Below are 20,823 nucleotides of genomic sequence, written 5' to 3'. Positions count from 1 at the left end.
ATTTGTCTTCTTTACTTCATAGTGTGTTTTGTCTATTCAAATTTTAATTTAGAATATCCACGTATTATATATATAGCGTTTACGACTATAGCAATATTGAAAATATTGACGGTCATTGTATTCTACCTGTCGAAATATCCTGCGGATTGGAATGACATTGCATGTTTTATTCATTATTTTTTTTTGAATTCCCTCCCAACTTCTTCTTAACTGTTTTGTTTACGGTACGTGCCTCAAATACTTTTATTTTGAATTAAAGTGCACTTGCTGCATTTCGAAACCGTCTTTAATATACACATTATTCATGACAAATACTTACCATAATTAATGAGATATTGTTTATATGCTTCTTTTTAATATGATGGGTACTCAAATTTATGTAAATTTTTCATCAACATTACTACACAGTTTGAAATTTAGAAAAAGCAAAAAAATATTTCTTTAAATAAATTTTAAAATTTGTATCTGAACTACTGCCTACCGTTCTATCTTGTTCTTCTTGCAATACAATTCATCTTGAGGTTATTAACGGTCTTTACCGTCATCTTTCAACAATTAAGTTACAGTTTCTTAAGAACATAATTGATTCAGTCACACTTCATATCAGTTTTAATAACTGTTTGGTTTTTAAACTGGCTTCGGTTATGATATAAATTTTAACTATTGAATAGCCATACGATAATTCCCGTTTGTATGAAATACAACAATATTAAGCACCCAGAAATAAATATTATAGATGTCTTTTTAGTTGTATTTTCAGCAGACATTTTGAATACCCATTTTAGAACCATTAAAAATGATAGGAACAAATGCGGAATATCATTTCATTACTAAATACATCGAAGTGCAATTCAACAGAAACTGTTCTGTTCAGAATAATAAAATTTGATTGAATTCACTCTAGTATACAAGGTAGCTTTCTCTGTGACATATAAACAAATATTTCGTAAACATATAGTTGTGAGTGCCTTAACCATCACTATCTATAACGCAGTAAATATCGCACTCACAGGATACAATGTGCCAGACTTCATAACAAGATGGGCAACATCAAGGATAGAAAGCAGAACGTTGAAGTCAAGAATGGGAGGCACGACTAGAGAAACTATATACCATATATATACCATACACCGATACAATATATATATTTCATCACTACGGTCTACTGAACAAAAAGCAATTGCACAGTAAAGAATATGACATGATCCTGAAACACATGACTAATAGCAAAATCAGTACTATTATATTAAGTCAATGAAGGTGAGAAGTCAACAAATTTAACACCTCCATCAATGATATTGTTTGATACACAGATAACTCCAAAACTGAACAGGAATCATGCTTGGGAATACACAACTCCGAGAACCGAATATCCATCAATCTGAATACAATGGTTGAGATAGGAATCAGCATTGTCTGCCTCTTTTTTCTGTCTGCCTGTTGATATACAAGTTAATGTAACAGATTTTGAACTAATGTAACAGATAAAACTTTACTGAAGAGTTGGTTAATTTTATAATGTAGATCAGGGTTGTTCAAAGCTCGGCCCATGGTTTATTATTTGTGCAGCCCGCGATATTTTTCTAATCTACCAAAATTAGACAAATTTTTCTTTGTTATATTTTAGTAATATTACGATATGTTTACATTTTAAATAATTTACTACACTTCACTTTAATTTATTTAATAGACAAAGACTTTAGAATGTGTATATTTTTTTGTACAACTGGTTCAAAAAACTAGTATCCAGTGCCGTAAATCATTTCATTAAAAATAAAATATTTTTCGTATGCTAACAACTAATATTAATAATACCTCCGATACCTCCGATATGGATCAAACACATAATATGAATATGAATATTATTTAGGAGATGATTTTTTTTAATTTTGGATGCAATTGTAGTGGAAGTGTAGTTGAAGCACAAATGTTCAATTATAATTTTAAATAACTTTGATAATATTTTGGATTTCTTTTATTAAAATTAACTATTTTATATTATTTGTTACACTGTTTTACATCCACTGAGATGGTCTATTAAATTTATCTAAATATTTGTAACGCGATGAAGAAAACGTTTAACACTATATTGCTTATCAGCATTTAAAGACGAGTAGATTGAAAAGTGGTCGTATTACATCGATCATTTAAAACCAACAAAATTATGATGACTACAGCGAAAAATCGATAGTTTTCGAATATCGATACAAGTATAAAACTAATAACTATCGAATATTCAATAGTTACACTAAAGTATTCGATGAGTATTACAAATTCAATATAAATTGGATAGGCATCATTTTTCATTATGCGATTGGGAAAATTTTTGTTAAATTGTGTTAATTGGGATATTATAAAAAATATACGTGAAGACTAAAATTAGTGCCAGAAATAGATATTTTATTCGTGAACAGAAAGATATTTATTTATAACAAATCTATCTGTGTAGGGTATTGAAGCACCGTTAAGGCCAATGTTAATTTTTTTTCTTTATTTTTGTAAATACTTAAACTTTAATATTGTATTACATTCAAAATGTATCATTCTTATCCATTTTAAGCTAAAATATTTAGTTGCAATCGATTGCAAAAATCTTGGCGTGGCTCTCTGTTGAAACTGGTTTTCTCACAATAAGTAAAAGATTTAACTTTTTGACTTCATTTGTAGGTAGCGAACCACAAAACTAAATATTTTGGAAAGTATCAGATTCATATAAATGAGTTAACATTAAATACAAATAATTTTATGTTCACCTAACGAAGTAGTATAAGTCGCTTCAGATAATTTAGTACTACATAATAGAAAGGATATATACTTTTTTTTACTACAGACTGTGTAATAGTTTCTCCTCTACAAAATCAGATTTTAGAATAATATTATAAGTTTAGTGTAAGTTTAGTATGAGTTTAGTATAATAATTATAATATACATAATTAAATAAAATAAAGTGCTATGGTGTATTACGTTGTATTCTTACGTTTCAAATTAAATTTATAGTTTTTATATAATTTATTGGTTTTTAATTTTATGTATTCTCATTTCAAAAAGCTGACTGAAGTAAGTGGGGAAGTAACTGAAGAATTAAATAAGTCAACATATTTTTTTATGTTCAAATTCCACTTAACTTTCCATTTAGCTAATCTTAATAAAACATTCTTTGCCTCGTCGTTTCTCTATACCAGAGAAAAGAATAAGGCAAAACATTAAAGAAACTATAAAAAAGCAATTGATGATCAAAAGTTAATTTAAGATAAATGTTTTGCTGCTGTCGTTACTCATACGTATGTATAAATCAAGCACGTAAACTGATTTTATTTTATGTTTTGACTTTCTGATTATAAACGTTCAATCCCTTGGCATTGCAGTTGAAGTTATTACCGACAACATAAATATTTCACTGGCAACAGGTGCAAAAATTTTTAAAAGCCTGATTTACTCTTGGATGCTGTTGAGCAAATCGCTTGGGGCTATCAAGTTTACGCTCAAACAAAGAAGATTTGTAATTACAGCTATTGAGACTTGCATAAAGATAAGCCACATGTTGTACGTATCTTAATACAATTTGTAGTTGTCTGAAAAGCATATCAAATTATAGTATTACTCTTCTGGACTATCTTGACTGCAAGTTCATATCTGAAGGTCACTGGGAAGCAATTAGTTACCTCATTTGCACACTCTTCAAACAAAGCGCATTTCAAAGAAACTATAGAAATTTATTTCCTTGCTATGTGACTTCCTAATACTAAAACTAAATCATACGTTTGTTTCTCCAAGAATTTTCAAAAATTATCAAACTATACCCAAATACACGTATTTCTGTGAAAAAAACCCCGCACACAACTTCAACAGGTCATAATGCACTTTACACTTCCAACTGAGCAAATTTACTCTAAGTAACGGAAAAATTTTGAAGGCGACTGTACGGAGACGTTCTGCATGCTATATTTAAATAATAAAAATTGACTAACCTTCCGAAATGTACGTTACAAATTTTGTGCTATTGTTTACTTTAAACAAAACCATAGGATTGCTTTGGAAATAAGATGGATTTTTCCCGAACTTGACATTAATGGCAAGTATCTTTGGATTTTCCGCTTACAAACTATCGCACAATTGTATTGTTATTCTTTGAAAAAAAACCAAACATTTTATTTTCGTTTAAAGTAAAGGAACTCATCCCTTTTCATATTGTAGCGCAACGAATTTTTAATAATTAAGGGACCAAACTCGAGCTCAGACATGTCGAAACTTGTTTCCAATTGAGGAACAGGATTTTCTAAATGGGACTTGCTCTTTGCAGGTATTTTACCATCCTGACTTGTTAAACTGCTCCGGTTTGTTGTGTATTTTTGTTTTGTTTTTTTTTTTTGTTTTTGAGATACTTACTGTGATTACCTTTTGGTTATTTGCATAAAGATATTGGCTCACGCAATACGTATTGTGTAAATTCAGTAGAAAGTACAACGAAAGCAGTTTTGAAGAATGTCTTATCTTAAATTCTAAAAGGTCCAATAAATTAATATTTTTATTAAAAATTTAGTTTTTATTTTTATGATGCCTGTATGCTTTATATTAAATATTATAGTTACTAAGAATAAAAGCCACAAGATCATCTTTATTTACACTAGTTTGAGAATATTTCCGGAACACTGATCAAATTATATATATAATAATGTTTTTTTTATATATTATGTTGAGGCTAGTTGAGTCAGTGCACTTGAGCACTTTTGCTCTCTATTAACTGTGAGATTTCTTCATAACCCCTCTCTATGCCTTGACTGGATTCTTGTTTATCACTTCATCAGACTAAGCAATAATTGACGTCAGATCTGCATACCTTCCCGAAGAGCCTGATACTATTCTGAGATTCGATAACGTTATGTTGGTAAGCCTGTCAGGTTTCGAACAGTGTTCAAATAATAGCTTCAATAAAGAAAATAGTTTCTTTTCTCATAACTGACTTCAAAAATCAAATTAAATGTTTTTCATAATATATAAAAGACAATATTTATATTTCTAACTTTCAAATATTTTTTGCTATATCTATTTTGATTTACAAATATAAAAATATATATATTGGTATATAGTTATAAATATAGAAAGGAACCAAGATTTGTGATTACTAATAACTTACTAAAGATATATACATTTACAAAAAATGTCATAAATTTAATTAAACAGTAATTTCTTTAATTAGTGTAGTGATTTGAAATATATATATGCAATACACTAGCTCCAAACTTAGGCTTCTAATTACTAAACTAATTAGTACTAAATTATTACTAAAGCAATTAGAAAATTTGAACTCGATTATACAATTATTTTGCAATATATAGCTAATTTCAAGTTAATTTATTTACAAATATTTTTTCAAAATATATTATACCAGGGCTGTCCAAAGTGCGGTCCGTGGGCCACATGCAGCCCGCGACTTTTTTTAATCTATCACAGTTACGCAAATTTTCTTTTGATTTACAGGTAAAACTACATTGTTTTATTTTTATGGTATATCAAATATATGAATTTAAATTGATAAATTAATAAAACTATACTTAAAATTATAACTGTATGTTTATTTTTGTCGAAAACAACTATGAACGTAAGTACTTGTTCTTGCGGCCATCCAATCTATACAGTGATTTGTTTTGGTCCGCGATCGCATCTACTCTGGACGGCCCTATGTTATACGATGACTTATTTTGTATAACATAGAGTATATAGTGCTGCATTAAAAGAAACCCTTTAATCATCTTATACAAAGAAAGCGAACTCCCTTCCGTACTGTATAGGCATTTTCGTATATATTTAAATACATTTATTAAATAAGTATTAGTTTGTTAATATTACCATGATGTTCCAAATCAACAAATTTTATATAACTCAAATAAAAAAAATATTTTGTATATGTAAAATAAATGTTTTCAATATTTTACTGAGACTAAAACTAATTATATATTTTTAAATTTACGACGGAGTCGGATTTTATTATATTTTTTATATTGTACATTCTACTTTGTCGTTAACTTTCATATGCAATTTGACTAATACTTAAATATTATATTAGTTAATTATATAAATTATATTTAATATCTGTATATTAAAGTATATTATAATAGAGAGAAAATTCTTTAAGTATTTGAAATTAGCTAATACAAGAAAATTATTTCAATTTATTTGAAAGAGTCTAATATAATCAAATATCTTTATGCATCTTTTTAAAAAAAAATTAAAATAAAAAATTAGAATTAAAAATTTTTTAAATATTAAAAATCTTGCTTTATGGTTATTTCAATTTTTAACAAGAAAAAAAAATCCTTTGCCTCGTGCAGTAACACGTTTTGGCCATGATTCACACACGTGCAGCATAAAACTGCATTTATGTGCCACCGCTCGAGCTCAGATTTCAGAAAGAGTCTTTGTTGTGGATATCCACTGAGAGTACAAAGTATTTTTATGTTGTAAAAAAATTAACTACCACCGATACTGGAAAAGTCTTTAAAGATTTTGTGATTTTTTGAACTGAAGTTGGTTTTTATTTGAATTTTCAAACCACCTGCAGTAGAGCGCATTCTGATTGGCTATTGGATGTGAGCGCAGTGTATCTCAATGAGTATCTCAATCTACAGCAATGTTCAGGGAGAGAAATGATATAAAAACCAGAAACGCTCTTCATGGCACTACATTTACTACAAGTCAAGCAAAGCAGTAACACGCATATCATTCCAGATACATTAAATAAGAAAAGTTTTTGAAGTTTTCGAAACGAAATATAATCGAAAAATATAAAGAAAAAATGTTGTTTATAACACGCGAATACAAATTCCAAAACTCAGTCGCAGTGGACAAAATAGATCAACACACGACAGCCATGCGAAGTCTCAAAAAGCTAATTAAGCCATTGTTGCGGATCATCAAGAAGAAGCAGTTACTGAAAAAAACTTTAGCCGAAGTACAACAGCAGAATGCATACAATTCTTCACTGGAAGATATGCGAAAAGATCCAGTAGCCGCCAATGCAATTAATGACAATTTGGCTAACGAGGCGCTGGAGCAGCTCATCTATGATGAAATACGTCATTGCGGTGATAATGCTGCGGTAATAGTACAGCAAGGTCAAGATCAACATGTTCTACCTGTAGATCGAAAACAAGAATTTATACCGGTTCACTTCGCACGCACCTCAAATGGTACTTTCTTCTGGACATCAACGGACATTCAACGTCAACGGCAACAAGAGCTTGAACTGCGTCAGCACTTAGATCGTTGGGGGCAGGCTTAGATTCCGACATGACGTCTATAAAATATATTTCTCGCCAGCTTTAAATGCAAACTTAACAATTATATTCTGTTAATGAATATATTTTCGATTAATTTGCTGAACTACTACTATTTTAGTGATATTAGTGTTTATAAATAATTGATATTCAATTGTTATTATCTAGAAATGTTTGATTCCTAAAATTTGTGTCAAATTTGAAAGAATTTATTACAATTATTTTTGTACTTTTAATATTTTGTGATTTTAGTACATAACAAATTAGAATTAAGAAATTATATATAAATATCTATTATCATTGTCTTCCTAGGTTATTAAGTGATTTAGTTTTATATCATTGTCCTCCATGTAAAATATTTTATATTTAAGCTATTTTTTTAAGAATTAATTAATTAAAAAAATAAACAACATATGAAAAAAATACTTTTTGTTTTACTTTAAATATATCATTAAAAGGGAACTCTTATTTCTAAACAAAATACATCGAAAATTACTAATATAACTTGAAAGAATATAATATATATAAAATATAATATATAAAAATTAATAAACGCATAAAATTAAAATATATTGACTTATTCAGATATCATTGTTTGAATTTGAAAATTATTAAATGAAGTGGTAAAATAATTTAACAAAAATATATCTGTATTATAAATATTTTTAAAAATACAATAAAAAAATTACAATTTTTGTTTAGGCTACTGGGGTCTTATGACTGGAATGGAAATAAATTTAAATTTACTTCAATTTATCATCCGAAGTTTTATGGGCTTTTTTCCAACATCTTCAGGTGTATGATTTTTTATTATTTAATAATTATAAATTGAGAAAATTTATTTGCATCCCATTTACATCCCATAAGACCAGAGTAGCCTAAACAAGAATTATCATTTTTGTAGCCTAAACCTCATTCTTAATAGAATAATAAAATTTTAATGCAAATTAATAAATACAAATAATATATCAAAATCAAAAAACTTATTAACAACCAATTATTTAAAAAATATTTTAATAATAACGCTAAACTCTAGAAATTTACTTCCATACTTTTTTTATATTATTAAAAATTCATATATACTACGTTATAGAAATATTATTATAATAATAACATAAATATAAGAACAATTAGAAAATACTTATTTTAGTTTACTTGAAACTGAACTCAGAAAAACATTTATTTTTAAAAAAATAGTTCATACTTTTAATGTATTTCGATAAAACTAATGAAATGTAAAAACAGAATTATTCGCCTTATTATTTTAATTTTGCATACTAATTAAATAATTTATCATAGTTAATATTTTTTAAACGAAATAGTAAATACATTAGCCCTACATTGGAACCCCCAAGATGACATGGCGTAGAAGCATTATTAAGGAAACGTGTAAAACATTTAATGAGTTAAGATATATAGCTAGAAACCGATATCCTATGTAAAAGGACTAAGTTCTTAATTTATCCCTTTGTTGTAATACTAGAACATGCCAATAATAATAGTTTTTAATTATCATATAATAATTTTTTAAGTATCATACAACCAACAAAGTTCTTAAAAATGAATGTCACTGATTTAATGCAACTTTGATGGTACTTTTTAATTTGTTCAACAAAGCCAATTCTCCCTAACTTCGGCTTAATAAATAATTTACAATTTTAATACACTTAAAAAATTTATACAGCCTATATTAGACATACCACGTCATCTGATTAGACGTAAGTTTAATCAGACCATCAATACTATTATCAACTGAAATAAATTCTAAAACAAAAATTATAGGATTATTGAAATTGAATCTATGAGTGACAAGATCCGAAAACATAAAAAATACTAAATATCTGTAACATGAGCTGGTTCCTCTACATCACATTATTAAATGTAACAAATTAAATTATTTAATTTGGAAAAATGCAAATAAAGACAGTGTAATTTAAAATATATAAGTTTAAGTTAATTAATCTAAAACAAAATACATATAAGAAACAAAAAATGTAGAATATAAAAACAACAGAAAATAAACACACTTAAAAAATTGTTCACAAATTTATATTTTAAAATAAATATATTTATATCTCATATATTTATAAATATATTAACTATATAAATAAATTATATATATTTTATATATATATTTTATTTATATTATATATATATAAATATTTCAAATATATTAACATATATTAAATTCAAACCATTTAATCAATTAAAGACGAGATCTTAAAAATTAATAAAACATCATATAATAAACATAATAAATATATATAAAAATTCATACATCTATTTTAAAATCAGTTCTCAACATTATCTAATTAAGTAATTATATTAGACATTGAAAATATCTGCATAAAATTATTGCAAATTTAATTCTTCCATACAAACCTTAATAAAAATGCAAAAAATATTCTATTTAACCGTTGCATTTAGATAAAATTTTATTATAATTATTCTGCCAAGATATTGAAATGTTAGACAAGAGTGAAATGTATGGACGAAATGTTAAATATTACAGCATAAAACCATGTTCAAGTCTTGATTCAAAATAAAATTTTATTTAATTATTAAAGTTAAATAAAAACTGTGTGTTTGATTTTAATCTTTTAAAGGTTAAAATTTAATATAAAAAATAAACTAATAACTCTTTAAACTTTGATATTTACATGAATGATTTCATGCGCATTCACACATACATACATTACAACAACTAAACAGCAGACCATATATAAATTATATAGTAATAAATTAGTCTTATACTTAATGCCATCATAAAACATTTTCAAAGTTTAAATATTTTTAAGTTTGAATAATTACAATAATTAGAATATTATAAAAATATCGGAATAAAAAATTTTACTCACATAATTTTAAAATTTTCAAAATATTATTAATTTTAAAATATTAAGCAATTTTATTTTATCAAATGTTTTATTTATTTTAAATTTCAATAGATTAAACAAATTTCAATTAATATCAAAATAATTTAAAATATTTATTTTAATATAATTTAAAAATTAAAAGAACCTGAAAGTGAACGTAAAACAAACACATATAACCAATTAAGGATAGTACCACACACAATATTTATAATAATATTTTAAACTAAATAATTTTTTAAGAATCAATTTTGAACGATTTTGATATACGTGGGGTATTTGAAAAGTTTTACCTCAGAACATCAAGCAATTTATCACAGCAAAAATATTTATTATTTCAATATATAAAATTGAATAGTGCTTTAAAAAGCAACCCTATAATTAGCAATTGTTTTTAATATCAGTAATATATTTATTAACTCTCCAATTTTTAGGATTTGAGGGAAAAAGAGTGTTGTACTTGGTAAATTTTTGTACTTAGAATATAATATGCCATTGCCAATGAAATCTTAATCACATTAAATATTCATAACGCTAGAATCTAAGTAGCTTGAAGGGAAGGAGTACTTATGACACATAATTGCTTGTACATATATACAATTCATATTATTTTTGTGTCTATAATAAACTTTTATTTTATAAATAATTTATACATAAAATTCAAAAATATTTACTAAAAAACATATTAAAAAAATAAAAATATATAATATTGTTTACTTTAATATTAAGACAAATTAAATCAAAAACGTTATAAAAGTAGTAAGCACTTAAAATTTTAAAAATCAAGATGTATAAAACGGCGACCTGATAGTATATTAAAAACGAGATAGTAGCGCTAAAATCGGGACGTCTGACCGCTATAATGTAAAGCTATCATTAAAAACGTTGTCATTTTTACTGAATTAATGATAAGAGTTATGGGTGACCAAAAGTTGTCGGCATATAATTATGTGATCATCGTATTAAATTATCATCAAATTAAAATTTAAAAACTTCCTAAGTTTGTAGAAAACATGGGAAATTAGTGACGTTTTCAAATTAGTGACGTTTTCTGATATATTTAGGAATCTATGACTATAAACAGGATGTGAATTCTTTTACTACATTCTGAAGATCATATGTATTACTGACAAAGTTATAAATTTTAATTACTATAAAACATCTCTAATTACAAAGCAATAATGTTTTGTTTCACTTAGGCAATGCACCGGCTTACGCTTTGACAGTCATAACGACTATTATCAGACTTAGACGGAAGTAAAATTTTTTGCTTCTGAAGGATAAAGTTCTACTCATATTATAAGATCTTTTAAAGTTTTTGTCATATTGCACAATATGGATGAGTTAAGAAATATGGAATATATTACTTATAAGTATTTCAAGTTAAGAAAAGATAATGTTAGAAAATATATTACAACAAGAAATGACAAAACATTGTTTTGTATGTTGGGCGAAAAATTTTTCAAATACCCCTCGTACGCTTAATACATAAATTGACATAATAATGGTTATTTGTGTATATTTATATTTATTTTATTTATATTTATATTTATTGTTTTGTATATACAGTTTATAAAATCCAGTAAAACTCAATTAAAAGCCTTAATTCTTACTCTCCAAATAATATATTTGAAGAAACTTAGAAAATTATAGTAGAACATTCAATGGTTTTAATCAAAAAGAATATGTTATTTTATTTGAATACTTACTCCGAATCTATTTTTAAGTATATACAATGAAATAAATTATTTCATTGATAACTATCTATACCATAATGTGCACTCGGAATGTGTATGTGGGTCATATGTGCAACATGCAACGACCAGTGACTCTTGAATTTTTACAATCTAAACATTATAATTTTATTTCGTCTCATAGGAGCATGGGTATAATATTATGTACATATGTTAATAGTATGTTAACATAAACATGAGTGAAATGAAAATGGAATAAAATTTCAAATATTGCCAAAAATACGTACCACAGATTTCCTTTAAATCTTAATTCATGAAAATTGTATATTAGTTGAGTATAGAATCACTAATGAAATCAGTGACATTGGAAATGGTCAATTACTTGTATGTTACAGGGTAGAACTATGCGGGCGATTTGGTACTAAACATTTGTTTAGAGATCATTCGAGGGTTTCTTGAGTAATTTCAAAAATTGATTATATAATTATAACCCACATAAATTGAAATAAATTATATTGTGCTCATTCCTGAAGACAGAGTTCTATTATTTTTTTTTTATTTGTTATACATCTAAATAACCTAATAGAGAACAACAAATTTAAGAAAAGCGGGATATAGAATACATATTCTTATTTGTATATTATTACAAAATTTTAGCATATCCCCGCATATCGAATTTATTTTAATAATTTTAATAAAAATTTATGAAAAGACAACAACATCAATCAAACTAAATAAACAAAGAGAAATAAATTTCAAAATAACAACAACAAATTGATTGAATACATTGTAGATAACAAGCAAAGATATCAAGTCATACCTCATAAAAATATCCTGCAAATAAGAACATAAACTCAGTTCTTATGAGCAACCAGTATTAAAATGAGAAACTCAGCCAATAAGGATCAGAGAGAATTTGAGCTGCGGAATTTGTATAAATACCGGTCTCCAATAGTACGCTGATGTCAGTAAGCAACAGCTCAGCAACATATCAACTTCGTTCTAGAAAATAAGAAATTTTATTTTTTACTTACATTAAAACTTGATTTAAGTAAATTTAATTAAAATGTCATTAACAAATATTCCTGTTGGCAGCAATAACTACGCAAATTTGTCAACTGTAACGAGAATGAAAAAAAATATCTTCCGAACCACTAAAAACATAAAGAAAGGTTTAAAGATATTGCAAAATACTTTCAAAGCTTTGATAAAACAAACTGATGACACTCCTGCTTTATCCGCAAAACTTGAGATCACAATGTTACATTACTGCATGACGATTGAAGAATTCCAGAACTGGCAGAATGAGCAAATTGAAGCAAATGTCTAAAAGGAACTGCTTTATTAAGTTTGTGATATTTTCCTCATATGATTAATAGTGTGATCCAGAAGATGTAGTAACTGCCTTACGAGAATACTATTGGACCCCTAAACGCTTATGTGCAGCTTTAATGAAACCTAGTTTCAGTCAATGGATTTGGTGTGGCATTTCTTTGACAAAATGCTCAAAAAGTGATAACTACTGAAGCTTTAAACTTTTGTTTTTGTATTTATACATGTTCTTTAAAATTGTATACAAATAAATAAAAACGAGAATTGAATTCAAATTTATTATTTTTATCTGACTTTTAGATATAAAATTTCAATCAAATGTAACAGAAGTCTTATTGTCAGGCTTTGATTTTGCAATACAGACTTATTTTGCAGGACAAACTTATTTTGCAGATATAGAATACAAATATATCAAATAGGTCCTAGATGCGCATTAACAAAATCAACAAAAATTAATTAACAGAATTAACAAAATTAATTCAATATTATTTTAATTCGGGGTTTCTCATAAAAATTTCGTAATTATGTATAGGATTTTGATTTTGATGAAAGAGTTTGAAGAGTCCTTCAAAGTTGAGGTCATTTAAAGCATACCATTAAAGAATAAATTATTTCTAAAATAATAATTTTTTTAATTATAAAATTATGTTGTATAAAGGCAAAAATTTTCAACTTTGGATTTCTTAATATATTATACATAATTAAATCACAGCATTTTTGTTTGTTTTTTGTGAAAACTTCAGTCAGGAAATCTCATGTATATGAACAACATGAACTAAGCCCTTTAAATTTTTAATTTTTAATTAAATTTAATTTAATCAAAAAATTTAATTTAAAGGAAAGAATTTAATTTAAATTTAAATTTAATTGACAGAGTTGTATGGTTGGCCAAATTGGAAGCCAAAGTTCACACTGGAGTGGTAAATAAGATGATCGGCCAAATTTCAATAAATTAATTAAAATTTTTGTCTTTGTCTTTTCCTTGCTATTCGAATCCGTCTAATTTTTCAATAGTTATTTCGTCATAAAGACACGTCACTCTAGGCAAGAAAAACTTAACATTAAATTTATGGTCATCACATATATGCAACTATCAACAATCTTAGCAGATAAATTGCGTATCTGAGCCATAATAAGAGCATTGAGCATTTAAAGAATTTTTTAACATCATCGATATAAGCATGTGATACGTTGTAGATTTTCTTTTTCCACATACTTTTAGACTTTTCTCTAAAATAATATATTCTAATTAACAATCTATGATAAAGCATAATAAAAACAAGTTGTTGAATTCTATGAGTTCCTGGTAGTGTTCCTTATAATAATGACTTGATTTTTTTAGCCAAAATTGTTATTGTACTTTAAATATACCACTGTTAACAATATAGTTCACTTATACATATTTCTTAAATCGGGTTGTTGTTAATTATATCAATCAATCTATCTATCAATCCAGCACGTTCCCAGGGGAACATTGGGCCGTAACGAACTTTTTTTTTAATAATTATTTTTATTGCCTAGTATTTAGTAAGCTGCAACTAACGACCCTATCTATCACTAGATATAACGCTTTGCGTGATTATAGTAATCGGGGAGTTTAATATCACTTCATAACAGAATATGTTCTATATATCTTTATTGCTTAGTTTTATTGCCTTTCAGAAATTAAACATTTTAAATATCGATATTATAGAATAAATATGTCATTAATGTGATTTTATTATATAGTATTGTGTTTTTAAAGGCATTTATTTAGATTCCATTTTTAATCTATACAAGAAAAAAAATAAAATACTCTACGCCCACGTTTTAACATTATTATATACAGTGATAAATATGTATACCTTATCAGCATTCTGTAAAGTTTTATTGAGTCCAAGAATGATACTGCCGGCGATAATAATTTTATACTAAATTCTGTTGTTATTGCATATTCAACGCCAATATATCATATGAACTAAACTTTTATTTGTAAATCAAACTTATTTATTCGTAAAAAATAATCACAATCTAACATTCTTTGGGCTATTGTTAAAAAACTGAAATCAATATACTATATACTTATACAATTATCAAAAAATTAATGGTTAAGTTATATGTTTTTTAGTGCCACTAAAGATTGAGTCATACATATATACCAATATATAGCATCCAATACAAAAACTAATAAACTAGTTATAGACAATACTATCTGCATTTCATATTGAGGACCTGTGTTGCAGTTTTGCATAAAACTTTTACCACAAGTGTAATTATACAACTTTAAAATTTATAAATAATAATGAATGCATAAATGATCAGTAAATAATTGGATTGACAAAAATATCACTTAACGCAATTTATTCGCAAGGATAAAATAGTATTATCATTGTACCTCTAATTACAAATAACCCTATCAAGAAAAGAATACTTTAACAATGGTATTTTGAAGAAATCATAAAATAAAGAGAAACAGATTTGGAATTGACGTCTTATTGAATCTTCACATCTACAAAAGACTTCTACTTGAGTGTTTAATACCAAACAGTAGAACCAACTATTATGACAATCAATAAAAGCCCATTGCTGATTGTTTATTATTACATCATATATTATTGTCCTTATCCACAAGGCCTACAAAGGAATGAATGGCATTTGTAATGCATTTTTTAACAGTATTTTTGATTTTCTGATTGTTGATATTCTTTGTAAAAAAATCTGGTTAGAAATCATCCCAAATATATATAAACAACATATATATATATACAAATGATATAATTTGTATATAACTATGTGCCCCTAATAAAAAGTGTTGATATTATAAAATGTGAAAAAGTTTATCTTAATATTACATAGATCTGTGAAATTGCGATAAAATATATAAAATAAGAAAATCTTTTATAAACCCTTATCTAAGCAATTTGAATCATAGACTCGCCCACTTAAAGAAAGACAACATATGTTTAACGAGGGTCCAACACTTTCATTGCATTTTAAAAATATTATAAAATTTTACAAACGTTTCCAAAATTAATTACAATGAAAATATAAAAGATATTCAGAATTTAACGGTGCCCAAATTACACTAGAACTGAATGAAAACAAAGGCAAAAATTCCACACAACTATAAATGAATGTATCTCAAATTACCATGTCAGAGTAAAAAGTATCCTAAATAAATAATAACAAGCCATAGTAAAAGAATTGTAAAATTTTATTTTACTTTCCCACGATCTTACTGTCAGGATTTAATGATTTTTTTTGGAAATACCCCTTATACAGGTAGTTCCATTTGAAAATTCCTTCATGGTTACGCACACGTGTGCGCAACACAAACAGGTACGTGTCTCTCCTAGGATTAAAATCTCTACCGAAAAAAGCAGAGAAAGAATTTTCACCTGCTTGCGACTGCCTTCTCTGATTGGCTGCTTAAGTTAAAAAATTTAAGGGTAGTTCAACCAGTTGATATAAATATCGTAATGGGAATAGTTTTAGTATCAGAGTAGCCCGAGTCTTTGCGTAAACTAGAGATCAACGTCAATTTCTATCTTACGAGACATTTTCAATATTTTAAATGGCTTACGAAGCATTGATCAACTCAACGTTCACCATGCCCAAATACAAAACTGAATATAAACCAAGTAAAGGTATTAAAATTCTTTACCAGGCAATATGGAGGTTCCTCAAAAATTCACAGAAACATGAAAAGTTTTTCAATGAAGCGATTCATGAAAATGAAGTAACAGACATCAATGTGAGCTATCAAAACGAGGAAGAATGTGAACAACCCCTGGAGACTTTAGTGGCAACCTCTATTGTAAATGGAGCTTATTCATAGAATTTACCTCGGTATAATATTGATAATGATATTAACTTTGATATTGGTTACTACATATCAACTGACAGCACGACACAAAAACTTAAATTGAATATAGTTTTAAGGATTTAAATAATGTGATAAAAATCTGAGCTTTAATTAATTGTCTTCCATTTACTATAATATTATTTATTGTAGTAAAATATGATTATATATAAATATTTATTGAATGTTGTTAATTTTTATTTTAAAATAAATATATTTTTTTAAACATACAAAATTTAATTTATTTGCGTGTACAAGGACTCTACAATATGGTGTCAAACATTAATAGATTTATTTTATTCAAAATTTATATAATTGTAGACAAGTCAAGTAGATATATTTCTTGTATATTTACGACATAAACGGTATATTGAATTTTTTCTGATTGGCATATTCGTATGAAATAAGAATATTTATTTACACCATCCATAAACTATATTTCTGTACTCTTGAGCTAATAGGAGAAAATATTTTTCACACAATAAATGGAAAAATCCTGATTAGAACTCTTGTCTGAAATATAATTGGAGATATTATTCATAGATGGCAGCATAATGTAATTTAAACATATGCTATACGTAGAGCACTATTTACTGTCCATTAACTGTTTCAGTAAAAATATCTTTTTTTTGCTACCACAAAGTATTTTGCAAATACTTTGAGACAAATTTTATTTTAAATTTTAAATAATTGATTTCATATTAATTATTCAATATTATTCAACTTAACCAATATATTATTTTGTTTTAGTTTATTAACCATATTAATTTGAACCAAGAGACAGTTTGATCAAATCAATGGCTGTACTTTTTGAAGACAGCATAATCCAGTTATTGATAAAACTATTTATGAAAATTTGAAACGAAAAATTTCACTTTAACCATTTTAAATGTATTTTAATATAGTTTAAATATAAATTATTCAAATTAATACAATGTTATATTAAAAAATGTTAATAAAATCTGTTCCCAATAAAAACACACAAAAACCAAAAACGATGCTGTTATTTTTGACAATAACAAAATGATGGTCCCCTCTTCTGAATTAAAAAACTTATTCCAATCAAGCGTGAAAAGCGGCCCTCTATATTGCATTACATATCATATTTTTTTATCTCTTTCTCCACACATAATTTATATAATTTATTCTACACTTGGGGGTACGAGAAAAAAACAAAAATTGGACAACGTCAACATTTTTACTTATCGTTGGGTTTTAGGTTCAGTAAGGATTTTAATTAAAGGCCAAAACAACTCAAAAACGGGTTTAACACTTGTTTGTGATATACCCTAAAAAAGAAAATCATAATAATAACAACCAGAATTTAATCAATCAAGATTTACATTTTTTATTTATATACTCACTACTCATGCCTCATATACATGTTTGTATAATGGAGATGCATTTAAGACATGACAATAGCAATTATACCCTTCACACAAAGTGTGAAATGGTAAATAAATTTTATCAGCCACTTGCAATGCTCTGTTGGAGACATCAAAAAGCATATAAAATATAAGCATATATATATAGTTTTGATTAACTTCACGAGATACAGTACAGCCTGTATCTGTCAATCATTCTTCAAGTGAAATGAAAAAATGTTGACACTTATTCATATAGCAGTGATCTTAATGGGTTTTGCTAGTTTGGCTCAACCAACTCATTTATGTTAGTTACGAAATCAAGTTTAAACTGCAATCCGATTCCATACATAAATCCAAGCACCAAAATTATGACTGCGTTTCAATTTGTATAAATTCAATACAAATATCATCACAATCACAATTCTCAATATCATAATTTTGTAATGATATAGTTCACAGGAACTGGATTCAAATTTCAATAAACCTGGTTATACATATAATTTAACTATAGAAACTTTTCCCTAAGTTATCTTATTTCATCCGATTTAGTTTTTTCCCGATTAACTTATTTCTTTAAACGATCATTTCAGAGACGCTTTAAAGTGACATATAAATATATAGTACAGATATATAATATTCTGGTTAGTATTTACTTTGTGTGAAGGGCATTCAATATTCAGTACAACCAAAACTAACTATATATCTTGTTTTTATATCAACTTTTTTAGTTGTTTTTGTTAAAACTAATTTTCTTGACCTTTCTTATATTGTTTGTTCTGCTTCATTTAATACCTTAATCGGTCATGTCAACCATTCGAAGTTCCCTACAATGTATTTAGCGTGTATATATTACAACAAAAGATTAACTTACTTTTATAAATAGCATTAAAAAATATGAATATAAAAAATTTCCATTTCTAATAATAACTATCCTCTAAGGTAGCTCTTATAAAACACAAATAATGAGTTCTCTCAAATATAGTTTGTTTAAACTTAAGTGACATTAGAAGAGAATAAAAAAAAAGAAGTTTGATTAACTAATAAAAAACTTGAGAGCACAATATCATATAAAAAGATTTTATTTATACAGCTTATGTGGTAGTTATTTAAATATAGTAACTATTAATATAAGATATATAAGTATTTGTAAAAATTTTAAAGACAAAATCCTTGGTTTTTAAAGTAATTTCATAATTTCTGGTCTCGTTGCCACATTAACCTCTTTAATTGCATGAAAATTCACATATGAGTTTCCTTTGATGTTGAACTTCATTATTTCACAGATATTAAACGGCTTCAACCTTCTAAGTAAGTTTCTTGATTTCATTTGTATGGAATTTATGTTATTGATATGGTTTGCAATTCAGATGTCATTTGAAGGTTCTTTTTTAATCAAACTTATGTGATTTTGATATCCCTGCTTATGTCAGTACTTCTAACATACTATAAAGCTTTAACAATATCTCTAAGTACTCTATTTTAAAATTGTTATATTACATTTTTGGTAGACTGATAAGAACATCCCTAGAGTGAAACTGATTTTTAAGTCAATACATATAAGTCAAAAGTCAGCACATATTTTGCTACTTCAAATCTAGCTCTTTTCTTTTAGTCAAGATATTTTGTGATAATTGGATAAGGTAAATCTTAACCTTGACATTATACAATAATCTGCATATATAATAAAGGGTTCTACTCTATCTGCATTAAATATTTTTAGCAAACAAAAAGTTTTCGAATGAAAAACTAAATTTGCATCGGTTATAATTCAAGTTTTTTCTTAATTTTTTGAATCCCGAATTATAGTTTTGATTTTTTTATAAACACAAAAGATTATAACAAGCAAACCTGAACTATCTAAAGCATTATAAATACATAATATACTGCCCAAAACTGTAGCGCACAAAACCAAAAGTGATTATAAATTCTTTAAGACTTTTTGATAAAAAAATAAACCTCTTTACGGTCGCCGTTAATGCTTCCACTATTTAGTTTTGAAATGCACCACAACCATCCAAACAAGTTTTAATTGTAAGATAGAAATACAATCACTGAAACAGGTACCCTTAACTGCCATCGAAGGTACCTGTTTGAAACCTGACAAGGCAAAAGGTAAGAAACCTTTTCTGAAATAATTTTTAATGATGACTGGAAAAAAAGCCCAATTATAATTTTTTGTGAAAAAAACTCAACAAATACGTTAAGGATTAATGGGGTCATTTATTTGACGTTACAAAAATGTACAGGGATTCTTTTGATTATTGGTCAAATATTTTAAAAAATGAAATGATATTAATATACGAGTTTTATAATACACATATATAATTACTGAAACGGTATAAGGGAGTCTAATCCAAAATATGTATATGGAAATTTTTTTTTGTTTTTGACAGTTACATGTAAGTATACTGCAAAACATTAATTTAATTAATTAAATACTAC

At 26.4% G+C, this 20,823-nt stretch overlaps 1 protein-coding gene across 1 annotated transcript; it reads left to right on the top strand.

Annotated features, from left to right (window-relative positions):
- The first annotated feature begins 6,685 nt into the window (after positions 1–6,685).
- On the top strand, positions 6,686–7,685 carry LOC119671574 (enhancer of split malpha protein). The gene has a single exon (XM_038082274.1). It carries the CDS (start codon positions 6,794–6,796, stop codon positions 7,277–7,279), a length of 486 nt encoding a protein of 161 aa, XP_037938202.1. The 5' UTR covers positions 6,686–6,793; the 3' UTR covers positions 7,280–7,685.
- The last annotated feature ends 13,138 nt before the right edge of the window (positions 7,686–20,823 follow it).

This window comes from Teleopsis dalmanni, chromosome 1 (genome assembly GCF_002237135.1).
Source record: "Teleopsis dalmanni isolate 2A chromosome 1, ASM223713v2, whole genome shotgun sequence".
Taxonomy (NCBI): domain Eukaryota; kingdom Metazoa; phylum Arthropoda; class Insecta; order Diptera; family Diopsidae; genus Teleopsis; species Teleopsis dalmanni.
Note: the sequence above shows the minus strand (reverse complement) of the source record. Positions and strands in the feature narration are given on the sequence as shown.